The sequence below is a fragment of the Bombina bombina genome, chromosome 4 (genome assembly GCF_027579735.1).
Source record: "Bombina bombina isolate aBomBom1 chromosome 4, aBomBom1.pri, whole genome shotgun sequence".
In the NCBI taxonomy this organism is placed as follows: Eukaryota; Metazoa; Chordata; class Amphibia; order Anura; family Bombinatoridae; genus Bombina; species Bombina bombina.
The window spans coordinates 834,350,395-834,378,062 of record NC_069502.1 but is presented as its reverse complement, the minus strand read 5'-3'; the positions used below and the strand labels follow the sequence as shown (position 1 = coordinate 834,378,062).

Sequence of the window (27,668 nt, the reverse complement as noted above, 5' to 3'; positions counted from 1 at the left end):
GTACTGGATGGATGTGTGTATGCCGAGCTCCTCAGACTAATAGTTTAAAATAAGCTAAAAAAAGCTATACTAAGTATACATTTTGGCCTCAAAGTCCACCTGGGTGGTTAGCTGTCGTGGAGGAGACATTATACCTTGGTATGGTGCCCTATTTTTAGCCACTTTGACCTAAGATGACCACGGAGCCGATTACCAGCAGTGCCACTGCTGAGAGCACAGGCCGCCATTAGCTTCAGCCTGGAAGATCGGAGATCTACCCCCCGGACATCCCCACTACCACTCAAACTTGCCTGGACCTCCGGACACAGCTCACCCGCTACTACCACCACCCAAGCTGATCTGAACTCGACGGGCACAAGCTGATTTGGACCTCAACTGCTGGCTATTACTGTCCCCCTACTCCGGAGGGTCGGGGCTCCGCTCCGGAGTAGCAGCCTGCTCCTCTGACAACCATCACCTGCCGCCAGTCCCCTCTTGCCAGCACCGCTCTGGAGGGCCGGGGATCCGCTCCGGAGCTACCCACTACCAACATTCTCTGAGCGGGTGAGGCTGCATCTGAACGAAAGTCCTGCCTGGTTACCGACCCTGGAGAGGCTTCTGCCGAGAGCGCCCATACTCACCCTCTACACCTTCTCAAGGCACGGACAGCACTGCGGTGTGTGCCGAAACATCTGGCCCCTAAAGATCAGGGGATAACTCGACCGGGACTCCTTGGTGCGCAAAACTGTAAATAAGGCGCGAACACCCGCCATCTTTGTGCTCCCTGCTTACGGGCCTGCTCCAGACCAACAACCAGCCGGCGGGCGGATTCACTGCTTCTAACGGCCACTTAACTGAAGACTACTCAGCCCTATACAAGAACACGGGTGAGAACTGGTCAGTAATCTGACACTCCTTACTGGTTCCTATGACCCTGGTGAGTAAGCCGCTCTATACATGATATTTTGGTATTAAAAACGTGATTATCGCTGCGATTTTAAACCCGCGAGGAGTAGCAAATTTTTCCTACATAAAAAATTCCTTTAGAAGTGGCTGTAATGCATTCATTTATTTGTGATTTCTTGCAAACTCAGCTCCATCTAGTGGTTACTTTTAGCACACATTGTAAAATGGCTCTTTTACTTTCACTTTCTGTTCTGAGAAGCAGCCGATCAATCTAGAAATCTAAAAGGAGCCCATGCAGGAATGAAGAGCAGAGAAAGCCACTTACTTATATTTCCTCCTAGGGACGTCTGCAGTCTGAAACTTAGGTATGTAAACATTATGGAACCTCCCACACAATATCCTGCTCTCTGAGAAACGGCTTTAAATACATAGCAGATGCAGTTAACCCCACGGCTCCCAAAAAGGCTAAAACTGCAGTCCCCTCTGCTATTAGTGCTGTGGTAACTTAACTGCATCTACAATGTATTTTATATCAGCAAGGCACAGCATTTCTGAAACGAGCAGCCCCCACCCCTACTGCTATATGCCTGTAATGGATTCCTGGACAGGAGAAGGGCTCATTTTCAGTCAAATTAAAATTTTAAAAAAAGAAGAAAACAAATATTATATATATATATATATATATATATATATATATATATATATATATATATACATATACATATATACACATTAATCATACCACTGTCCACAGTTAGAATGACTGTTCAAGAAAACATGCGTAGTGTGATAGGAGCGCCTAAAGGTGGATTCCTGCTGCTAAAAAAGTTCTTCCCTCAAAGAGAACTAAATGGTGGATAAGAAGAAAAAATGGGGTTTATTTAGCAGCGCTAAAAAAGCTAGGAAATGAGGATACCAATCTAATTTAAGTTTTATACAATCTTTGTTTTATTTAAAAATGCTTATAACACATAAAAACAACAGCAAAATGCTATTCCTAATTAATAAAGGGACGTCTCCCTTATACAACACTTATAAAAACAGACTAGAACCATATATTGATAAACCCTAGAATTCCAGGTATAAAGGAATTAATTCTCTAGATAACATATGGCAAGCAACAATTTTATAGGATAAATGGTGAATTGAATATTTAAAAGGCACAAATGTATCAATCCTAATATATTAAAAGCAAATAGATTCAGCGCTAATTTTCAAGTTGATTCAACTATAATTAGAAAGTGAGTTAACAGCTTTGGTTCAACTGTGGATTAGAAGTTTGAGCGTAACAGCTTTACAGTTCTTCAGTAACAAATACCGTATAAAGTTACACAGTTACTTTACTTGGACATATAATTGGCTCAGGTGTGCTGGATAGTTAAAAAGGAAAAAAACATGCCTGTTTTCTGATTAGGTGCCAAAACAATCGTGGTTAATGAAAATGGTTAAGTTTAAACATATGAATACCTTTATGTCTTTAAAGTTCAGTTTTGCATGTTTTAAAAACCGTAGTGCAAATTAGTGTAGAGGTACCTTAATCTGTCCTGGTTGCAACCGCTGATAGTCTTCACTGTGAGGGATTCACAGACTGTTAGTTCCTGGTGCTACTGATAAGTCACCTGACCTTCTCTTTGATTCAGAGGTCAGGGGGGTGATGATCCATTCTGGTGATGTAGTTATCCTTTTTTTGTTTTCCTTTCTTCTTATAGCCCAAATATTGTTTTCATCTGGGTTCCCTCAGACTTCTTAAGGTTTGAAGAAATCTTTGGTCCAGTGTTTAGCAGTAACACCGTATTCCCTGAAGTAACCAAAGGTGAGATTTTAACTTGCAGGGTCAGGAGAAATAGTTTAAAGTTGCAGGTGTCACACAGCTTTGTGACAGTAGTAAATGAAGTTTAGTAGAGTGTAGCAGGTCCCATTAAACGCGTTTCACTCCTTCTGGGCTTTATCTTGATAAAGCCCAGAAGGGTGAAACGCGTTGAATGGGACCTGCTACACTCTAGCTAAACTTCATTTACTACTGTCACAAAGCTGTGTGACCCTGCAACTTTAAACTTTTCTCCTGACCCTGCAAGTTAAAATCTACCTTTAGCAGTAACACCGTATTCCCTGAAGTTACCAAAGGTAGATTTTAACTTGCAGGGTCAGGAGAAAAGTTTAAAGTTGCAGGGTCACACAGCTTTGTGACAGTAGTAAATGAAGTTAGTAGAGTGTAGCAGGTCCATTCAACGCGTTCACCTTCTGGCTTTATCAAGATAAAGATAAAGCCCAGAAGAGTGAAACACGTTTATGGGACCTGCTACACTCTACTAAACATCATTTACTACTGTCACAAAGCTTGTGTGACCCTGCAACTTTAAAACTTTTCTCCTGACCCTGCAAGTTAAAATCTACCTTTGGTTACTTCAGGGGAATACGGTGTTACTGCTAAACACTGACCAAAGAGTTCTTCATACCTTAAGAAGTCTGAGGGAACCCAGATGAAAACAATATTTGGGCTATAAGAAGAAAGGTAAAACAAAAAAAGGATAACTACATCACCAGAATGGAGTCATCACCCCTGACCTCTGAATCAAAGAGAAGGTCAGGTGACTTATCAGAAGCACCAGGAACTAACAGTCTGTGAATCCCTCACAGTGAAGAATATCAGCGGTTTGCAACCAGGGACAGATTAAGGTACCTCTACACTAATTTGCACTACGGTTTTTAAAACATGCAAACTGAACTTTAAAGACATAAAGGTATTCATATGTTAAATTAACCATTTCCATTAACCACGATTGTTTTGGCACCTAAATCAGAAAAACGGCTGTTTTTGCCTTTTTAACTATCCAGCACACCTGAGCCAATTATATGTCCAAGGGAAAGTAACTGTGTCACTTTATAACGGTATTTGTTACTGAAGAACTGTAAAGCTGTTACGCTCAACTTCTAACCACAGTTGAACCAAAGCTGTTACGCTCGACTTTCTAATTACAGTTGAATCAATTTGAAAATTAGCGCTGAATCTATTGCTTTTAATATATTAGGATTGATACATTTGTGCCTTTTAAATATTCATTCACCATTTTATGCTATAAAATTGTTGCTTGCCATATGTTATCTAGAGAATTAATTCCTTTATACCTGGAATTCTAGGGTTTATCAATATATGGTTCTAGACTGTTTTTATAAGTGTTGTATAAGGGAGACGTCCCTTTATTAATTAGGAATAGCATTTGCTGTTGTTTTTATGTGTTCTAAGAATTTTTAAATAAACAAGATTGTATAAAACTTAAATTAGATTGGTATCATCATTTCCTAGCTTTTTAGCGCTGCTAAATAAACCCCATTTTTTCTTCTTGTTCAGAAAACATGACAATGTTGTGTGTCATAAGACCTTAATAACTGGCTAGTGGCTACTATTTAATCACAGGCAGCAAATTTTATTTGAACTATTTTGTGGTTTGTATTTTATGCTCCAAGAGTGTATTGGGCTTGAGAAACATGTACATTAAGATTATGTAGTGTTAAATAATTTTATAATGCAAAATGAAGCGTTATAGTCATTTATAAAAAAAAATTGTGATGAAATCGCAATTGCGTTTTTAAAAAAAAAAAAATGCAATTTTGTTTTGCCCATATCGCCCAGCCCTATATATATATATATATTATATATATATATATATATATATATATATATATATATATATACACACACACACACACGTGAAGTTCCCTTTACCTAACATATACACAGACCCCTCACTGTATCTTCTATACAGATATATATTATAGAGACGTTCCCTCTGCCTCTCACACATACAGACCCCTCCCCAGTACCTTATAGATATACAGTACATATTATCAGAGACAGGTCCCCTCTCACTCAAACAGAGCCAACTTCTACAAAACCTTAGTAGAGACGTTCTAACCTATGTGTGGGGGGTGAAATAGCATTACAGAGTCACTATGTAATTTTACATCATAATAGTCCTTTGACTATGCATCACAAAAAGCCCCTCCATGTACCTTATATACAGACATATACTATAGAGAGGTTCCCTCTGCACAAGCGCACACAAACCCCCTTCCCCAGTACTTAATATACATATATAATATTCCCTCTATCTAATATGTACTGCACTTCTCCGCTATCTAATATAAAGAACAAAATACATAGTTTATAGACCTTATATGGAGCTACATATCATGTAGAACAGTAGAATTGTGCTGCTCCCTCCCGCAATTAGCTACACATTTATCACACACACAGTATAAACACAGTTACACACACTAATACTGTTATACACAAACAACATTGCACACATATGACACGCATCAGGCTATATCTGATTTACTGACTTGGTTGTTAGGGCAGCTGAGAGTCCACATCCCAGGAAACAAACATGGGGAAAGTGCTATAAATCCCAGGATACAATTGCCAGCTTTCGTACCAGCGTGATCTTCAAGCAGGAAACCACGAACCTACTCCCAGCATGCAGTGCAGCAGAAGCTGTATGCATAGCGTCACGTCCGGTAGAAGAGGAGGGGTCCCAAGGTTGATACTTTTGTTCAATAATCCTAGTACCTTATCTACAGGTATAGAATATTATATAGATATACCAATTGCCTGATATACAAATACCTCACCAGTGCATTATTTACAGATAAATATTATAAAGAGGATACCTCTGCCTCACACACACAGCCTCCTTCCAGAAGTTCCAGTACTTTATCCTCGAGTAGCAGCTAGATCCCTTGCAGCAAAAGGACCAGTGAACTCACAGAAGCCACGATACTGCAGTGACCTCACCTCTTCTGTCCTTTAACCGGACTGGATCTAGCTACTACCAGGTAATATATGTGATTTAAGGAAGCGTGACAACTAACATTAACCGCCTATAGGTGGGGGACTGTGGGTTAAGAGGGTGAGCTGTGGATGCGGAGAGAGAGGGGTTAAGTGGAGGAGGAGGGGTTTATGTGCGAGACAGAGGGGAGCTGAGTGAGTATCTGTACAGGCTGAGGCTTGGATGTGAGACAGCGGTGCTCTGGGTCTGTACAGGGCTTGGGGGGTAAGACAGAGAGGGGCTGATGTTTGACCCAGAGGGGACTAATATTCTGTACAGGGGGCTTAGTGTGGGGCAGAGGAGAACTGTGAACCAGTATATAATTGGGGGGATGTGAGAGAGAGAGGGGCTGATAGGGGGCTGGGGTGTGTGGAGACAGAGAGGAGGCTGAGAGTTTCTATACAGGGGCTGGGATGTGAGGAGGGCTGAGCATGGGCTGGCATGTGATACAGAGGGGAGGGCTGAAAGTCTGTATAGGGGCTGGGGGGTGAGACAGGAGTGTGGTGTGTGAGACGGTGGGGGGGGGGTGAGACAGGGTGGGGTGGGTGAGAACCTGAGGGGGGAGGGTGAGAGACTATATAGGGGCTTAGGTGTGAGGCAGAGGGGGGGCTGAGAACCAATACAGGGGACTGGTGTGTGCGTGTGAGATGGGGGGGGGGGGGTAAGAGACTGTACAGGTGCTTAGGTGTGAGGCAGAGGGGGACTGAGAACCAATACAGTGACTGGTGTCTATGTGAGAGAGGTATCTGAGTCTCTACAGAGCTGAGGTGTGAGAGGGGCTGAGAGTCTGTACAGGGGCAGGGGTGTATGAGACAGAGGGGACTGAGAGTCTATAAAGGGGCTGGGATGTGAGGAGGGCTGAGAATCTGTACAGGGCTGGAGTGTGAGACAGAGGGGGGGGGGCTAAGATACTTTAGCAGGTGCTTAGGTGTGAGGCAGAGGGGGGCTGAGAACCAATACCGAGACTACAGGGGCTGGGGTGTGATTGGGGCTGATGGTCCTTACAGGAGCTGAGGTGTGAGATGGAGTGAGGCTGAGTGTCTTTATAGGGGCTTGGGTGTGAGACAGAGGAGTAGCTGAGAATCTATACAGGGGCTGAGTTGTGAGGGTGGCTTAGGGTCTCCACAGGAGCTGGGATGTGAGATGGAGGGAGGCTAAGAGTCTGTACAGGGACTTGGGTGTGAGACAGAGGGGGGGCTGAAAAATCTATAAAGGGGCTGAGCTGTGAGGGGTGCTGAGTGTCCTGTACAGGGCTGGGGTGTAAGAGGGCTGATGGTCTGTACAGGTACTGGGAGTGTGATACAGAGGGGAGGGCTGATATTCTGTACAGGGGCTGGGGTGTGAGACAAAAGAGGTTGAGAGTCTATAGGGGAGCTGGAGTATGAGACAGAGGGGCATAGAGTCTGCACAGGGACTGGGGGTGTGAAACAGAGGGGGGGTTATAACTTGTACAGGTATGAGGTGTGAAACAGAGGGGGCTGAGACCAGTACAAAGACTGGGCTGTGAGAGAGAGTGGGACTGAGAGTCTTGTACAGGGTATGAGGTGTAAGACAGAGGGGGCTGAGAGTCTGCACAGGGATTAGACTGTGAGACAGAGGGGACTGAGATTGTGTACAGGGGCTTTGGTGTGAGGCAGAGGAGGACTTAGAACCAGTACAGGACTGGGGTGTGTGAGAGAGAGGGTCTGAGAATCTGTACAGGGGGCTGGGGTGTTAGACAGAGGGGGGCTAAGAGTCTATACAGTGGCTGGGGTGTGAGGGGAGCTGTGGGTATTTACAGGGGCTGGGGTGTGAGACAGAGGACAGCTGAGATCTTGTACAGGGGGTTAGGTGAGAGGCAGAGGGGGGCTGTGAACCCAATACAGGAGTGTGGTGTGGGAGAGATTACAGAGAGAGGGGGCTGAGGTGTGATACAGAGGGGGGCTGAAAGCATGTACAATGGATGGGGGTGTGGAGACAGAGGGGTGTTTAGAGTCTGTATAGGGGCTGCGGTGGTGAGACAGAGGGGGCTGAGAGTCTACACAGAGACTGGGTGTGAGACAGATGGGTTGAGAGTCTGTATAGGGACTGGGGTGTGAGACAGAGGGGGTTTGAGAGTCTACACAGGGACTGGGGTGTGAGATCAGAGGGGGGCTGAGAGTCTACACAGGGACTGGGGTGTGGAGACAGAGGGGGCTGAGAGTCTACACAGGGACTGGGGTGTGAGACAGAGGGGGCTGAGAGTCTACACTGGGGTTTGAGACAGAGGGGGCTGAGAGTCTGTATAGGGCTGGGATTATGAGACAAGGGGGGCTGGAGAACCTGTACAGGTATTGGGGGTGTAGAGAGCCAGAGACTAAGAACCTGTTCAGGGGGCTGAGGTGTGAGACAGGAGGGGCTGAAACCCTGTACAAGGTAATGGAGTGTGAGACAGATGGGGGGGGGGGGGGGAGGTTGAGAGAGGACTTCAAATGGGGCGTGGGAGTGAAGTCAGAGGGGAGGGGATGATACAGGGACTGTACAGGTCAGTACAGGAGCTAGGCAGTGGGGTCAAATAAACTTGTACAGGGGCTGCGGTGTGAGACAGAGGGGGGCGGAGAGCCTGTACATGGGATGGAGTGTGAGACAGAAGGGGGTTGAGAGACTTCAAAGGGACTGGGGAGTGAATTAGAGGGAAGGAGGGGGTGTATACAGGGACTGTACAGGCCAGTACAGGAGCTAGGCGGTGAGACAGTGGGGTCTGAGAACTATGTACAGGGGCTTAGGTGTGAGGGCAAAGGGGGGCTAAGAACCAGTACAGGACTGGGATTGAGAGAGAGGTCTGAATCTGGTAAAAGGACTGACGTGTGAGACAGGAGGAGGACTGCGAATTCTGAACAGGAAGCTAGGTGTGAGGAGGCTTAGATTCTGTACAGGGACTGGGGTGTGAGACAGAGAGGGGCTGAGAGTCTGTATAGGGACTTACAGTGTGGAGGGGGCTGATACAATTGAACAAGCTGTATTTGAGGGTGTGAGGACTTGAAGAAGCACAGTCTCTCGGTGTTAGGGTGATAGGTACAAGTCTGACCTGTTTTATAATAATTGTATATTTATTACTTGATATATGTGATGGGGTCACAGGAAGTCAGTCTGCATGTTGCCCAAAACAGGATGGGACATAACTTGGGAAAAAGTTTGTAAAAAATGTTTCTTTTGCTAGTTAGATATTATATTATTACTGTTGCTATAATTGACCATTTATGACTCATCTTTATGAATTTAAGAGAGGTGAAAAGTAAAGGGTGACATGAAAGCCATTTAACTTAATATGAAGAGGAAACCACATCCCAGAGTAATGCAAAAAAATATAATATAAATGAAGCACAAGCACAGCTGTTCAGAGGGTAGTAGGTATAATTATGGACCAGTCTTGCAGCACATGTAGTAGGGCAAATACTTACTTGGTGTCCAGTATTTGTTGTGTCCTCAGTTTAGCAGTCTCACATAATTTGTAATTTTATCCTATGATCAAGGTACTATGTGGGTTATATGATTTGGGGCAGATGAAGAACTAAGGTGGCAGGCAGGACATAGCTACCAGTTTGGGGATAATCCCATAAATTACAGGATGCCTGGAAACCAGTGGCTGTGGGCACTTAGTGTTTTACATCTGCTTCCTGATTTATCAGATAACATTGCATATTCCTGTGTACAGTCACCTTATTTGCTTCTAATGAGCTTTAAAGGGACACTAAAGTCAAAATTAAACATTCATGATTCAGATAGAGGCGATTCACTTTTAAACACTTTTTAATTTACTTTGATAAACAAAATGTTTTGTATTCATGATCGTTTGAGTCACCAGCTGCTCCTGAGCATGTGCAAGAAGTCACTAAAATATGTATATGCATTTGTGATTTGCTGATGGCTGTCACATGATACAAGGGGAGTGGAAATAGATATAGCTTTGAAATGTGTCAGAAAAAAATCTACTCATTTGAAATTCAGACTAAGTGCTATTGCATTGTCTTGTTATCATGCAACTCTACTGTATTTACTGGGCCCTTTAAGGTATTAAATAAATGTGATGCCCCATAATGGGTCAAACATGCTATATAAAGACTGTCACATTTTATCACTTTGTTATCTGCTGCATATGCATCTGGTCACACGCAGAGCCGCCATCAGGGGGTGAATAGGGTGACTCCTGTCAGTGGGCCAGGCGGGCCCCATGAGGCAAGCACACCTATTATTTAAAAATAAATTTTGGCAGCCACCAGAGGGCGCTACAGCAGAGTGCTATTGAGCATGGGAAATGTCATTACAAGGAGTAAAGCATTAGCATTTGAGAGGATTTCTGAGTGTGCACTAAACCACTATGCACCGTGTAAGACAGACTTGGCATTTCAGTTTGTACAGTGTGTGCCTGAGTCAGACAGCAGATCACTTTCATTTGCAGAGTAGGTAGGACTTACTTAGTAAATGTTTTTTTTATTTATTTGTGCAATTTCAGATTGTAACTTCAGTGTGGTAGTTGTGTGGTGGGGCCAGGGGTCCATAAAAGCACATTTTTTTTTTTTGCAATATGCAGCAGTGTATTTATGAAATTCTATATTTAAAACCATGCAGAAATGTTTCTTCCTCAATACACAAATGGTAGGTGCCCTTTTATATATATATATATATTACATTCCAGTTTACTGCCTCTTTCTGCAAGGACTTTCCAGATGTCAGGAGGCATTTTATCTAAGATTTTTACATCTGCATAACATGTTATTCTCCCAGGCTAAGATTGCTCAGTGTTTGAAATGAGACAGGTTAACTTAACACTATTCAGTTTACACTACAGTTGACCTAATTTTGAAATACATACACACAAGCCTAAATACTGCATTTAACCAGATTTAATGGTATGAGACCTAGTGCCACAGCTTATGGTTCCACCAAGACAATATAGAGTACAGCATTTTCAAAATCCATAAGTACAGCTGACAGATGGGAACATTTGTACACCAGATTTGAAGTGGTGCTCTTGGTTGGGACAAATAGGGGGGGACCCCAAACATATGTCAACCTTTCAAAAGTACTTTTCTTCATCTACCCATTCTGACAGATCAATAATGTACAATTTTGAATTCACAGAAGTATTTTTGTTTGCACAAATACAAATATGATTCTTTAAAAAGTGATCTCTTAATTTCTTTTATCATGCATGTCACACACTGTTTTTTTTTTAGGGGATGGCAATATGCAGAAATTTTACCTCCTGTGAGTGTTTCTGTGGGTGTCTGTGTTTATGTCTTTATGCTTTTGTTGGTGTCTCTATGAGTGTGCATGTTTTTTTTTTCTGTGGATCTCTCTGTGAGGGTTTGTGTGTCTATCTTTGTGCATTTTCTGTGGATGTCTCTGTGAGGGTGTGTGTGTATGTATGTCTTTGTGTGTTTTCTGTGGGTGTCTCTATTTGTGTGTGTGTGTGTGTGTGTGTATGTCTTTGTGTGTTTTCTGTGGGTATCCGTGAGTGTATATGTCTTTGTGTGTTTTCTGAGGCTGTCTAGGTGGGTGTTTCCTTGGGTGTATGAGCAAGTTTGTGTCTATGTGTGTGTCCATTGTCTGTTCCTTTTTAGGACATTTTTACCTTACTGCTGATTATTCACAGACTTTGAGACTGAGACCTTTCTGGAAGTCACCAATCCACCACTTAACCTTTAAATTATTGTTTAGGCAGTTCAGGTCCCTTCCTTTCAGCCACTGCATGCTGTTGTCATCATATAGATGGCATCTTCCTTGACAAAAAGATAATCAGAATTCCATATTTTGTCTTGTAAATCTCCTTTTTTGACAAAACTGTAGTCTACCTCATTACTTGTCAGGTCAATGTAAACAAGTGCTGAGTGTCTGTGTCTGAGATTGTTTGTGTGTTTCTTTGCGTGTTTGCTAGAGTGTCTATATGTGAATCCTTATGTGTGTCTGTGTGTTACTACCTTTAAAACATTTCCAAGTTTGACTGCACTTAAGAATAAAGTGCATATATACATTTTAGTCACTTGGTCAAAAATTAAACATGTCAAGGGAGGGGGGCTGATCAATGGTTAAGTAAGGGGCCCCACAATTTTCTGTTAGATTGCTCATAAGTGAAATAAACATGTTTAATATCACTTAATCATCTATTTACTGTAATAAAAATACAGAAAGAGCTCTCATTATTTTTGATCTCTCACATTAACCGTCTTCCTTTCTTCTTGCAGGTGTCACATTTATAGCATCAGACTCAGTCACTGACGATAAACAAGATGAACAAATACAGGAAGCAGATGGCAGAGCAGTTCCTGAGTCAGGCCCTGGGCATCATCTGCCTGCTGACCGGAGAGGTAAGAGCTTCTGGGTAATGTCATGTGACACTGGTCCTATTTACTGTGCTGCTTCTGATACACCAGACCTATCTTACTAACCCTAACTTCAGCTCACCCGATCATCTCACTTAACCTCACCAAGAACATTTCACTAACCCTAACTTCATCTCACCGAGACTGACCATCTCCTAACCCTAACTTTATCTCACCCAGACATCTCACTAACAGATTATTATTTTTTTTGCACGTTAGCTTTTTTTTTTACTTGTGAGATAAAAGATGAGCAAATAACAAAACCTTTCCAGAAACAGTCTGACACAATCTGTCCAGTGCTGTAAATTTATATACAAAAATAAGTTCTTGTACAGCTGAAGCTATGAAATGTTACATGTTGTCATCATCCGAATCATCATCTTCTTCTTCTTAAGATTTCTTTGCATATTTTTCTGCTTCTTCCCGGACATCTTTGGGAGCAACTTCATGTTTTCCGTTAGTTATTTTTCCAACCCAGCTCAGCTTCAGCTCAAAAGATTTGTCCTTTACTTCATCATATACAATGTAGATTATTTTCGCCACCTGTTTGACCACTTCCCGGCAGGTCATGTCTTTCATCTGAAGCTTCTCTATTTCTATCTTGGCTGCCTGTTTGGCTTTACAAATAGAGCAGCCCCAGTATCCATAGGAAATACCAGATGGATCAATCATATACAGCTGACAACCATCATCTTTATTGGAATATCCCATCATGAAACTTGTGCCAAATGGTCTGACAGCGCTGTACAGTGTATAAGCATGCATGTACATAGCTACTCTGTCCGCAAGGTGCTTTATTGGGATATCATAACCGTAGTTTGACCTGAAGTTGGAAGCTTCTTCTCTAGCTATATCTGCTAAGGATCGGGTATCTGCAAGGAGTCCAGCACTGCCATTCCAACATGTTGAGCAACATTAAAGATCATTTTAATTGAACCTTCTTCATAGAGCTTAGACAGAACAAGTTTCTCTGCCCCAGACACAACACCATCCTTACACCAGATAGCAATGGCCGTCCTGCTGTTCTCAACTGCTTTAGCTGCATATTCAACCTGAAACACTCTGCTATCTGGAGAGAACGTGGATGTTGATAGATCATACCCGGTACCAATGGAACTCGTCTCTCAGCTAACCATGCGCACCGGCTAGTGAGACTGCACTTTGTGCCATCTCACTAACCCTAACTTCATCTCCCTTACCGTAACTTTCACTCACCCCGATCATCTGACTAACCCTAACTTCAGCTCACCCATACCTTCTCACTAACCCTAACTTCAGCTTACCCATACCTTCTTACTAACCCTAACTTCAGTTTACCCAGACCATCTCACTAATCCTAACTTCATCTCACCCAGACCATCTCACTAACCCTAACTTCATCTCACCCAGACCATCTCACTAACCCTAACTTCATCTCACCCAGACCATCTCACTAACCCTAACTTCATCTCACCCAGATCATCTCACTCACCTAGACCATCTCACTAACCCTAACCTCATCTCACCCTGACCATCTCACTAACCCTAACTTCATCTCACCCATACCATCTCACTCACCCAGACCATCTCACCCTAACTTCATCTCAGTCAGATCATCTCACTAGCCCTAACTTCATCTCACCCAGACCATCTCTCTAGCCCTAACTTCATCTCACCCAGACCATCTCACTAACCCTAACTTCATCTCACCCAGACCATCTCACTAACCCTAACTTCATCTCACCCAGACCATCTCACTAACCCTAACTTCAGTTTAACCAGACCATCTTACTAACACTAAATTAAAGGGACATTCTACTTTGAAAATTGATATTGTTTAAAAAGATTCACCAGTTTTGCATTACTATCACTGTTATACAAATATACTTTTTTGCTTTATTATTACCTGTATCTAATCCTCTGCAGACTGCCCCTTATCTCGGTGCTCTTTACAAACTTGCATTTTCACCCACTAGTGCTGGTTCCGACATAACTCCACAGGAGTGAGCACAATGTTTATCTATATGGCATGCATTGACTAGCACTGTCTTGCTGTGAAAAGCTAATAAAAACCACTGAGATAAGCGGTGACCTGCAGTCAATTAGAAACAGGCAGAGATTTAAAGGTTTAGTGGTTATAAAGTGTCATATACATTGTTAGTTATGCAAAGATCAGGAATGGGTAGTAAAGGCGTAATCTATCTTTTTAAATAATAAAAAAAAAAAAAAATCAAGTAGATTGTCCATTTAAGCTCACTCACCTGCACAACCCTCCAACACAAATCCTCTCCCCGCAGAAAAAAATATACTAATCCTACCATCCAAGACCCCTCCCACCATAAAGAAAAAACCCACTCATAAAAAGCCCTACTACATGTCCTCTATTGCAAAAACTTATCGAAGTTACCACAGCACCGAAGGAACCCCCTATCAATCAAGGGCTCAACATTTTGCCCCCCCCATCACACCCTCTAAAAATGTTCTAGCAATGTAAATTTTCTTGAGCTCATGTCCTCAGTCTTTAGCAGCTTTTATCATAGAGGTCCCACAAAATTATCCATTTATATTTTATTTATTTATATGTTTTGTGATGATCGGGAGAAGTAAACAAGAACTTGTTAGTCCAGGCAAATGAAGTCTGATCTTTCTCATATGTATTATAGGAATACACCATTGTGAAGAAGAGGCCCTCCCACAGCAGCGTTCAACAGCTGAGCGGAGAGGTGAGTAATGCTGGGGAATGTGACTTATACACAGTGACTCCCTTTACTGACCCATCTGACCCTGTGTGTTTCCTGCCTTTTGTCTGTGCCTCTGTATGTTCTCAGTAACATTATCCTGGCTCTTTCAGTAAAAGTGTGTGACAGAACCAGTCCCTGTGTCAGCGCTGAATGAGTTGTGTGTGTTTCAGGTGCCTATAAAGTGTGATGATGTTGCTGTGTATTTCTCTATGGAGGAGTGGGAGTATATAGAGGGACACAAGGAGCTTTACAAGGACGTCATGATGGAGACTCACCAAGCACTAAGGACTAAGGAGATCCCAGGAAATGAGAGCTCAGGTAACGCTGTGTAGTAATAAATATCTTACTGAGGAAGTGCACAAACACTACTGACGTGACTGACACAGAGCAAATCTACAGTGAATCCGTTGTGTGTGATCTAATGAGCTGTCTGATTATAAACTAGTTGTATACCCAACAAAAATAATAAAAACACAGTTAAAGGGATCAATAGGAATCACTGTTAAATCAATTTGTATATTCATTTTATATATGTAAATGTTTAAGTGCAAAACAGATGCTTTATTTTGTTCTTAATTGAATACATTTAAATATATATAAATTGTTTCATATCCATTTAAAAGGACAGTATACACCAATGTTCATAATCAAAGTTTTTTATTAAGGTATTTATCCATACAATATTCATAGTATTACATCCTGAATATTATTCTCACAATATGATGACAAACTGATGTAGAAATGAAAAACAAGAGAAAACATAAAAATAAGAATAAGATACATGAGCAACCTCAAGATTAACTTATCAAATTCCCCAGAAAGAACACCGGAGGTATGGCATAAATATGGTATATTATAATGCTAGTAAGTCACTCATATATACATTTCAGGTCTTACATTGATACCTTAGATTTTTTATATTTTTTAGAAGGATACCCTAGTACCTCTTTATCCAGATATACTGCCTAGTAGAGTGATACTTTAGTCTGGACAACTTAGAGTAATAACATTATCTTAAAGGGACAGTAATTTTAAACAACTTTCCAATTTACTTTTATCAAAAGGATTCCAAATAATGTGGCAGCAATGGTGAAGTCAAACAAGTTTATTTAGCACAGCAAACACATGCAACGTTTCGGGAACTCCTTCCCTTAATCATGCAATAAATGTACTTTTATCACCAATTTTGCTTTGTTCTCTTGGTATTCTTAGTTGAAAGCTAAACCTAGGAGGTTCATATGCTAATTTCTTAGACTTTGAAGGCCACCTCTAATCTAAATGCATTTTGATAGGTTTTCACCACTAGAGGGCATTAGTTCACGTGTTTCATATAGATAACATTGAGCTCATGCACGTGAATTTACCATGGAGACAGCTCTGATTGGCTAAAATGCAAGTCTGTCAAAAGAACTGAAATAAGGGGGCAGTCTGCTGAGGCTTAGATACAAGGTAATTACAGAGGTAAAACATACTACAAATACAGTGGCACCACAATGGCAATCTTTTCTATATTAAAGTTAGCTGACACAATACATAGAACGTGTCTACAGTAATAATTTTTTCAGAAAAGTGGTGCTGTGCAGTATTTAATATACTGAACAATAGAGAGGAAAGGACCTCCCAAAAGGCTGCACATATAGCACTCTATGTCTGGACTTGTATGTAGAGAAGTTGGGAAAGTTAAAACATAACTTTTAATACGATATTTTAAAATAAAGGATCAATTAAAATCAAACCAAAGAAATGAGGGCCCCTTTCCCCTAGTATTAATATTAAGCCTTTGATATGTAAATAATAATAATGGGAAAGTGCACGGGTGGGCTTTCTAACTCCAAGACCACTAGCTGGAGATACCACTGAGACTAGAGTTAATAGTGTAGAGCTATCTTGTATTTCTACAGACGATAATGTTTAAAATTATAAGTATAATACAGATCAGAGCTCATAGTGTTGTCTCAGGTGATCTTGTCTTGTAACATCAGTTAAGGATATCAGTAGAGTTTGTGCAATCTAGATGGTGATATGTTTATGTAGACAAAAAGCCTTCCATATTGACTTGGCATTAAACATTAATTTGAGCCACTTTGGAGTCATCAATTTATGGCAAAGTAAATCCTTATTTGTGATTGTGTTATAATACCCAGCTATTATAGGCTGTAGTATTGTATGCTTAAGAGTTGGGTGTCTGTACTTTATTATTTTTTGAAATTGGTGTAACACAGATTCAAGCTCAAAATGTTGAGTCAGGTAATACTATCATGTTATGTGACATAAGTTTAAGATATCAGAGGTGTTAACATGGTTTATTTAAACAAGCATCAACCTTTTATTTATATTGCTTTGGTACATAACTTCAATTCAAGCCACTTTGAAATCTTTGGTCTAAGGCAGTGTTAGTTGTGATTATATAGCGATGTTAAATACTAGGGTATTCAGTATCACGACTTGATGTTGCTGTAATCAGCATAATGATACAGTTTGAATATACATGACTGTAGTAGACTAGAATTTTCACGGTGACAAAAGTGCTCGTTTTCACTCTTTATAGTTTGAATTGTATTGATATCAGCACAATAATAGTGCTATTCTAATAATAGAGCTCTACTAGATATTAGTGTCTCTTTATTACCAGAATAAAGTGTATATAATTAGGGTTTGAAAATACTAAAATCTTCCTTTACTTGTTTTACCGGTATGTAATCCTGTTCATAGATTCCAGCTAGCAAGCTTCTTGTTGAATCATGAACTAATTTGGCAATAAATGTTTGCCGGTTCGTTTTAAATATAATAGTTTTCTTAGAAGGTCTATTATGGTACCGGTGTATGTCCGGTATGCATTATGTTCATAGAAAATGTACGGATTAAATAGAACCACAAACAGATGTCGCCGGTTATTGATTCTAATGTAAATTCCACAAAAGTATATAACCACTTAAATGCTAGTAATACTTAAAGTAAAGAAATACCAGTAAATGGCTAAGTAATATTTATAGGTTAGATTGTCTTATTTTACTGGTATGTATTCCGGTTAGAAAATTTCCAGCCAGCAAGCTGCTCTATATGAAATAAGTTGGTTTGGCAGCAAATATTTGCCGGTTAGTTTTTTGTAATTATCTTAGATGGTCTATTATAGTACCGGTGTATAGCCGGTGTGTATAGTTAACGTAGGAAGATGTTGAGGATTAGTTTAGACCCCAAACATATCACGCTATCTGTTAACTCTTAATGCTAGTATCATAGAGTATAACCACTAGAGTACTGTTAATAGTTAAAGTAGAAGTCTACTGATGATTAACTCAATAGTATTTTTAGAGTAGAGAGCGCGTAAACATAAGCATTGTAGTTGCCGCTTAATGCGGTCTCAGTATTGCAAACTGAATTCGTGAGCATCCCCGCTGTGGAGATCAGCAGTCTGGATGCTGCGGTAGTTACTCCCGCTAGATAGGTTGTTTTAGTAAGGTCACTATTTAGTAAATATGTCTATAATATGCTAAGCTCTATAACCCCCCATTTTAACACCTCTGATATCTTAAACTTATGTCACATAACATGATAGTATTACCTGACTCAACATTTTGAGCTTTAATCTGTGTTACACCAATTTCAAAAAATAATAAAGTACAGACACCCAACTCTTAAGCATACAATACTACAGCCTATAATAGCTGGGTATTATAACACAATCACAAATAAGGATTTACTTTGCCATAAATTGATGACTCCAAAGTGGCTCAAATTAATGTTTAATGCCAAGTCAATATGGAAGGCTTTTTGTCTACATAAACATATCACCATCTAGATTGCACAAACTCTACTGATATCCTTAACTGATGTTACAAGACAAGATCACCTGAGACAACACTATGAGCTCTGATCTGTATTATACTTAATAATTTTAAACATTATCGTCTGTAGAAATACAAGATAGCTCTACACTATTAACTCTAGTCTCAGTGGTATCTCCAGCTAGTGGTCTTGGAGTTAGAAAGCCCACCCGTGCACTTTCCCATTATTATTATTTACATATCAAAGGCTTAATATTAATACTAGGGGAAATGGGCCCTCAGTTCTTTGGTTTGATTTTAATTGATCCTTTATTTTAAAATATTGTATTAAAAGTTATGTTTTAACTTTCCCAACTTCTCTACATACAAGTCCAGGCATAGAGTGCTATATGTGTAGCCTTTTGGGAGGTCCTTTCCTCTCTATTGTACAGAGGTAAAACATGTATAATTATAACTGTAATTAAGGGATTATCTATCTTTTTAAAACAAAAATGCTGGTGTTGACTGTCCCTTTAACTGAGAGATACAAGTTTTACTATAAAATACAACATAGCAGATTAATACCGCAGAGAAATTCACCATAATGGGTGAATAAAGACTAAATAATAAAGAGTATTGTCTCTGTTTTAAGGAAAATCTTAGTCAAACGGGGGGGGGGGGGAGGTGCTCCACTGAGTATAAAAACGGAAGCTCTAAATATATATACGGTCACTTTAGAATCTTAAAGTACTAGAGAGGACAATGAACTGGTATAGAAAAACTTAGTTGCGCACGAGCTGACTGCATTAAACTATTTAGGAATAAACACCTTGATTAACAGAATTCTGGATTAGAGAGATACTGTTTGGTGAGGCCATGTCCCCTAAAGCAGGATAAACCTATTGGAATCTTTCACAAATACATATTGAAAGCTATTTTATACGTGCCATGTTCATGTATAGGAGTCTCCTAATGATGTTGTGTAGCCTTATAATAAGCAGTCCTCATATACTTGCACTCCGTTAGGGTAAATAATGCTACATTAAGGAGTTAGAGATTCTGGCGTCTAAAAACAATACTAGGCACCACATGTTAACGTTGAAGATATTAAGAGTTGCATTTGGCATCACAGTGGCTGTCGTAAGTAGACATATAGTAGCAGGTAACAATATCTCTCCCATACAGAAGTCTATATAACTAGGACATCCCTATACATATCATTAAGTAATTAAGCACTTAGAGGGTGTAAATTATGCAGATAGAATAACTATCAGAATAGCATTATCTCAATGACCTATTAAACAGTATAAGATAGGGTGAGATATAGGAAAAATGGGGTTGTGGCTCATCAAGCTATAGAGATGAATTGAGTTAAATGCATTACAATTACCCTAAAGTAGTAAACTGCTGCAAGGTAAGCGCTAGGGTATTTATTATATTATGATAAAGCATTGCTGACCCTACAACTAAGCTTCTACCAAAACATCAAGTTGTGAGCCGGTCTACCGCACAGACAATAATTATTCTCAGAGCTCTTACAAACATATTAGCACCCACAGACTTAGGATAGTGTAAGAAGGATTGTCTTGCCACCCCGGCCGCTAGCAGCGCAACACACATTAGTTTATACTGAGTTATTAGTGCTAATCTATTGGTTCTATAATCAAACAATACTTCTAAGAAAATTAACAGAGCTCTAAAAGGCAAATATGTCAGGCAGCCAGCAATAACACACAGAAATATAAAAGTGCAAGGATAACTGGATATTTATACTCATTAAACTTTGCAAATTCTCATAATATACATCACCACGAAAGGTAGATTTATACAACCTTAGGATCAGGGAAAGGAGGAAAAGAGTCTCAGTCAATCAAATATTAAGAAGATTATAAAGCAATGATTTAATAACCCCCTAACATTGGGGAACAAAATAGAAATGATTTCTTGAGTAACATATGTCAGTTGGGTATAACATCTAAACTGTGTTAAGCTATCCCACTCCTGCTCTCACATAAGAGATCTCAAACAGTCGTTGAAAGTTCTTGTTCAGGTTAGTTTCTTGGGGATGGCAGGCGGACTATTTTTTCTGGGAGTCATATACTGTGCAAAAGTCCAAGTCATTCCATATAAACATGAGCAACGCTGTTTGTTCAGCAGAAGAGGTGTAAATGGGCCAGGGATGTGATCTTTCCGGAAATGTCACTTTGAGAGCTGGCCAGGAGCTCTCATATATATATATATTTATTAGACCGTCCTCTTGCCTCATATGACTCAGGAACAGCTGTGTCTCCTTCAGATTGAGCGACTTCAGATAGCTGACTTAGGGTTGGGGAATCAGAGGTAAACTGGCTGCTGTCATCTGACATTTCTACCTCTGATCTGTCCTGTCCTGAAACGAGTGAAAGGCAGATCTGATCTCCAGAGTGAGAGCTTGCTGATGATGATTAAGCTGCGCTACATGTTATTGATGGAAGTCTCCATAATGGATGGTACTTGTGACGGTTGGTGTCTGAGGCAATCAGGATATATGCGTGTCCTACTCTGAGCAGCGTTGGGGGATTGCTTGATTTTTAGTGTATATTCACTTGTAGCCTGTGATCAATGTTACGGCAGCTCTGCAATGTGCCTGACTGAGGTCGCTGTCCTGTGCAATCACTCTGCTTAGTTACCTTGAGATCGGCGACCTCAGTGGCTGTATTCAGCTGTTATTCTGTCTTCTGAAGCGTAACTTCTCTGTAGTTGTCAACCACAGGCTGGGCCCCTCTGGCAGAGTTATGCGGTGATCATGCTTTTATGGTGCACTTGGGAAATAGGTCTCAATGACGGAGCGATGTGCAGGCTATCAGGAGATCCAAGTTGGTTAAAGTACACCAAGCACCTGTACATGCCAGATATAAACTTGAGCCTTATACATTAAAAAACTCTTGTTATAACAACAGGTTAATTAAACAGTATATATTGATATATATAAATTCTAGCTATTTGAGCTAGTGCAATATATTTATGAATGGAAAAATGGAGTATTGAATAAATATATGCTGTTGCTTTATACACATATCAAAAAAATATAACCTAGCATAATAGAAGTAATAATTTAAGAATATCGAGCTCAATTTAGAAATTCATCCACTATGACAATGGAAGGTGCAAACATATTTTAATACTTTAAGTTACCAGTATCCTTTACTGATACAAATCCTGTATCCATTTTTAACACAGGATTATCCTATCAGATAGAGTAACAACTCCATAGTATTGGATATCACTATAGTGGATAAGAAAACTATCAGTTAGATAGATTTACATTAATCAGTATTTATACAATCCACCTATATCTCTAGTCCTAGACAACTGATTTCCTTGATATTTAGAGCCACTTATATTTACAAAGCTGCTATGATGTGTTTTAAAACGCACAACACGTACACTTCATATACTTTTTATTTGATGTTCAGTTAATAAAAGTTATGTTTTAATTTTCCTTTTGACCCATTGACTCCTAGTGAGTGGTTTAAGTCTCATACAAACCTCATATCATTTATAGGAACTCAAGTGCTACTCAAGTGCATTCTTCTAGTCTCTATCCTCTTAGATACAGACTATATTTGTAACTACTATAAATATGCACAGATACCGATTTAAAAATTCAGTATAAAACCATTTAAAAAGTTACTTAGAAGCTCCCAGTTTAGCTCTGTTAAAAAGGTAGCTAGAACACCCACTTGCAAGTGGGAAATATCAGACACGCCCCCTTCCCTTTGCATATGAAAAGACCCTTTACACAAACAGGAGTAGGCTGGAGTAGGTATACATCAGTATTCTCCTAAAAGTTTGGGGCTTGTTAGGAGTCTGAAAATCAAAGCAAATGTTATTTAAAAATAAATTATACACTGGTATGAGATTGTGTTTCTGAAGAGGTAATGCTAAAGATCCTCAGGCGACATAACCCATTCAAGAGAAAAACAACTGAAGCAAGTAATTGTATATATAAACATGGCATTGAAAGTTTTTTTATTTTATTATTCTATTATTATTCTATTTTCTCTCAAGTTATCTGTGTAAGTGGTGGTCATATTATCCTCTCCCCTTTTTCCTTTTTTTTTTTTTTTTTTTTTTTTTTTTTCTTTCCCTCCCTCTCTCCCTCCCGGCACCTTACGGATATATAGATAGATTAAATCACCCTCATGAAAGGAAATATTAGATGTCTTTCTTGGAACGTTGGTGGCATCACCTCCCCAATCAAAAGAAAAACTATAATTAAACAACTAGGTAAATATAATCCTGATATAGCATTAATACAGGAAACGCACTTAAAAGCAGAGGAAGCTGCTAAACTTCGCAGCAAATGGGTTGGGGATGGTGATTAGCCACCCCCTGTTCCAGATGGAAAAGAGGCGTGGGCATTTCTGATCTATAAAAATCTATCATATAAATATTACTAATTACAATTTTAGATCCCCAAGAGAGATGGGCAGTTCTAGAGCTACAAATAAATGGGGTAACGGTGATTATCTGTAATGTGTACGGTCCCAATAAATTTGACCCCGCCTTTTGGAACAATTTAACCTATCAGCTAGCAAACTACATTGGTCAAAATCTAATTCTGGCAGGAGATTTTAATTTGATACCGACAGAAGTATTAGACAGATATAGCTAAAAAAACTCTTCATTTCCTAAACAGAAGGCGGAAATATTTAAACAAATTAATAAAACTTTGAAACTCCATGACATCTGGCGGATACAACATCCAGATGGGAAGGCCTTCACCTGTGACTCTAAATCTTATGGCTCTTTGTCCAGGATAGATTTTTTTTCTCCTTTCTAGTTCAATAATTAAAACAGAAGTTAAGACGGAGATACATGATATTATTATTTCGGACCACGCTATTATCTCAGTAGACATATCTCTAACATCACATCAAAGAGGTGAAGGGAATCATTTTTTTCTTTCCAAAATACCTAATAAATGATTCGGAGTTCGGTAATTGGTTAAAAAGCAAATGGAGGGATTTTGTGTATTTAAATAGATCGTACAAAGAAAAAATAGAAATTTTTTGGGAGGCCTCCAAAGCATACCTAAGAGGTGAGATCAAAGCCTACATAAGTAGGAAAAAAAAATGACAAGAAAGAGAAATCCAGTTATCTAGACAGGTTCAGAACTTATTCCATAAATATATTAATGAACCCTCTAAACGATCCAGAGATAGATATAGGACAGCCAAAACAGAAAGGGATATTTTTCTTAGACAGAAAACAATAGCGGAAGAGATAAAGTTAAGCGCTAAGTACAGAGGCCAGTATGGTAAATCGGCCAAATTTCTTTCACGACTAGATAAAGCTAGGAGAAAAGTGAATACAATAGAAGCAGTGATGGATGGAGTAAATAGAGTTACAGACCAAACTAGTATTAAAAAAGTTTTCTTAGAATACTATCAACAACTATATTCCCCTCAAGAAGTTAATATAGATAATAAAGACTCTTTTTGGCATAAAGTCGCGTTACCTGAGTTACCTAGAGACTTGCTTACTACCCTAAATAGACCTATAACCAAGGAGGAAATAACAGAAGCTATAAATCACGCCCAATGTAATAAAGCTCCAGGCACAGACCAGATTCCAGCTGAACTGGTATAAAATACTTAAAATAGACCTTGTGGGATGTGCTGCTTCAATTGTTTCAATAATTATTATATTCAGGGCCAAACCATGTCTAAATATTTTCAAAATCTATTATATCTCTGATCTTAAAAAAAGGCAAAAATCCTTCAGACCCTACATCTTATAGACCCATCTCACTACTCAACATAGACTACAAGCTATTGACATACATTATTTCAAATCGTTTTAAAATATGTCTTGAACCCATCATTCATTCAGATCAAACTGGCTTCATGTCTGGAAGATCCATAACTAAGAATATCCGCAAAGTATTCTTGACACTAGAACATTTGTGGAACAAATTCCATGTTAAACCGATAAACAGCCAAGACTTTGCGTTAATAACAATTGATGCCGAAAAGGCGTTTGACGCCGGGGGTTGGGATCATTTATTTACAGCTCTGGGAAAATTCGGTTCTCGGGCTATTTTTGCCATTTTGTAAAGTCCATTTATGATCATCCTAGATCTTCCTTATTAATAAATGGGAGCCAGACTTCGGATTTTATATTACACAGAGGAACGAGACAAGGCTGCCCACTCTCCCTGTTATTATTTAACGTGGCAATAGAGCCCCTGGCTACTTATCTACGAGAGGAATTGCAAGGAATTAGGATGGGAGGGCAAAAACTAGTATTATCTCTTTATGCAGATGACCTCCTATTATTTATCAAAAACTCTAAGTTAAACATACCCAAGGCTCTCAACATTATTGACACGTTTAGCTCCTTCTCGGGTTATAAAATTAACACCAGTAAATCCGAAATCCTTTGGATATATAAAAACTAAAAAAAGTATCCAAGAACATCCCTTTCCAGGAATCCTCTAGTAATAAATATTTAGGGATATGTATTCATATTGATCCTTACCCAATGGTATAGATTAAATTATGCCTTGCTTTTTAGAAAAGCAACTGAAAAATTGAAACAATGGAGTGCCTTTCCCATGTTCCTTATCCGCGAAGGTGAATGATTATTAAAACTATTTTATTTCCGAAGTTAATGTACATCATGCAAAATGTTCCTTTATTTTATTCCGAACCAAGATATCAGGAGATTTAACAGAGAATGTACTAATTTTTATATGGAGTAATAAGAGACATTTATTGATCTATTCAAAATTAACCCTTAGACCAGAAAATGGGGGTCTGTCCTTTCCAGATATCAAAAAGTATAATATCGCAAATTTAGCTCGCTTCGCCTTTGATGGCTAAGCGAAAGCTAACTACCTTACACTTTTTTTCTCTGGAAAAGGATTTATGTGCCCCTTATTCATTACAAGCTCTTCTCCACTGCACGGCAACCCATTTGCCTAATAATATCAAAAGGCATGAAGATAATATATAATTCTATTGAAGCGTGGCAAAAAATTGAATATAATTTTAGAGGTAAATTTTGAATTTGTCGCCATACCTTCCGATTCAAGGCAACCCGAAAATTTATACCCGTTCTATCTTGTGAGATTTACAACAGATGGACCCAACAGGGGCTGATCTATGTCTATCAATGTTTAAATAATCTCTCACAAATGAGATCTTTTGAAGACATTGCTAGGGAATTTAGTTTATCCAACAAGAATTTTTTGCTTATCTTCAGATAAGACACTTTATAACGGGAATTAGAAAATCAAATGCAGATCTTACTGATGGGCGCAAATTAAATCTTACATATCAAGTTATAAAATTGGTAACCATAGCATAGCTCTGCTATATAAAATTATGCTTGCAAAACAAGGTCAATTAATAACCAATCATTTGGTAGAGAAATGGAGTAATCAATACAATGATATTTCGTCAGAAGTACTAAATTTAACCTTTAAGTGGATGAAAACTGCTATCATGTCCTATTTCTTGGAAGGAATCCCCTTCTAAAGCTGCTCAATAACGCGTATTTAACTCCATGGAAAGTCTCTAAATGGTGTAATGACGCAAGTAATAACTGTTCCAAAATGCAATACAGGGAGTGCAGAATTATTAGGCAAGTTGTATTTTTGAGGATTATTTTATTATTGAACAACAACCATGTTTCTCAATGAACCCAAAAAACTAATTATATCAAAGCTGAATAGTTTTGGAAGTAGTTTTAGTTTGTTTTTAGTTATAGCTATTTTAGGGGGATATCTGTGTGTGCAGGTGACTATTACTGTGCATAATTATTAGGCAACTTAACAAAACACAAATATATACCCATTTCAATTATTTATTTTTACCAGTGAAACCAATATAACATCTCAACATTCACAAATATACATTTCTGATATTCCAAAACAAAACAAAAACAAATCAGTGACCAATATAGCCACCTTTCTTTGCAAGGGACACTCAAAAGCCTGCCATCCATGGATTCTGTCAGTGTTTTGATCTGTTCACCATCAACATTGCGTGCAGCAGCAACCACAGCCTCCCAGACACTGTTCAGAGAGGTGTACTGTTTTCCCTCCTTGTAAATCTCACATTTGATGATGGGACCACAGGTTCTCAATGGGGTTCAGATCAGGTGAACAAGGAGGGCCATGTCATTAGATTTTCTTCTTTTATACCCTTTCTTGCCAGCCACGCTGTGGAGTACTTGGACGCGTGTGATGGAGCATTGTCCTGCATGAAATCATGTTTTTCTTGAAGGATGCAGACTTCTTCCTGTACCACTGCTTGAAGAAGGTGTCTTCCAGAAACTGGCAGTAGGACTGGGAGTTGAGCTTGACTCCATCCTCAACCCGAAAAGGCCCCACAAGCTCATCTTTGATGATACCAGCCCAAACCAGTACTCCACCTCCACCTTGCTGGCGTCTGAGTCGGACTGGAGCTCTCTGCCCTTTACCAATCCAGCCACGGGCCCATCCATCTGGCCCATCAGAGACTCACTCTCATTTCATCAGTCCATAAAACCTTAGAAAAATCAGTCTTGAGATATTTCTTGGCCCAGTCTTGCATTTTCAGCTTGTGTGTCTTGTTCAGTGGTGGTCGTCTTTCAAGCCTTTCTTACCTTGTGCCATGTCTCTGAGTATTGCACACCTTGTGCTTTTGGGCACTCCAGTGATGTTGCAGCTCTGAAATATGGCCAAACTGGTGGCAAGTGGCATCTTGGCAGCTGCACGCTTGACTTTTCTCAGTTCATGGGCAGTTATTTTGCACCTTGGTTTTTCCACACGCTTCTTGCGACCCTGTTGACTATTTTGAATGAAACGCTTGATTGTTCGATGATCACGCTTCAGAAGCTTTGCAATTTTAAGAGTGCTGCATCCCTCTGCAAGATATCTCACTATTTTTGACTTTTCTGAGCCTGTCAAGTCCTTCTTTTGAGCCATTTTGCCAAGGGAAAGGACGTTGCCTAATAATTATGCACACCTGATATAGTGTGTTGATGTCATTAGACCACACCCCTTCTCATTACAGAGGATGCTACATCACCTAATATGCTTAATTGGTAGTAGGCTTTCGAGCCTATACAGCTTGGAGTAAGACAACATGCATAAAG

General features: G+C 39.6%; 1 protein-coding gene and 1 pseudogene across 2 annotated transcripts in view; one reads left to right on the top strand and one right to left on the bottom strand.

Annotated features, from left to right (window-relative positions):
* The first annotated feature begins 5,414 nt into the window (after positions 1–5,414).
* Positions 5,415–27,668, top strand: part of LOC128657185 (gastrula zinc finger protein XlCGF26.1-like) — an 86,589-nt gene continuing 64,335 nt past the window's right edge. The window contains exons 1-5 of one of the 2 annotated variants that reach the window (XM_053711434.1): positions 5,415–5,466; positions 5,535–5,721; positions 11,918–12,040; positions 14,698–14,757; positions 14,946–15,093. In XM_053711434.1, coding sequence (XP_053567409.1) covers positions 11,963–12,040; positions 14,698–14,757; positions 14,946–15,093 — 286 coding nt within the window. In that variant the 5' untranslated portion in view covers positions 5,415–5,466; positions 5,535–5,721; positions 11,918–11,962. Of the gene's footprint in view, positions 5,722–11,917; positions 12,041–14,697; positions 14,758–14,945; positions 15,094–27,668 lie in introns of both variants that reach the window. The other variant, XM_053711435.1, reaches the window with a different exon arrangement.
* On the bottom strand, positions 12,407–13,342 carry LOC128655573 (proteasome subunit alpha type-3-like; annotated as a pseudogene).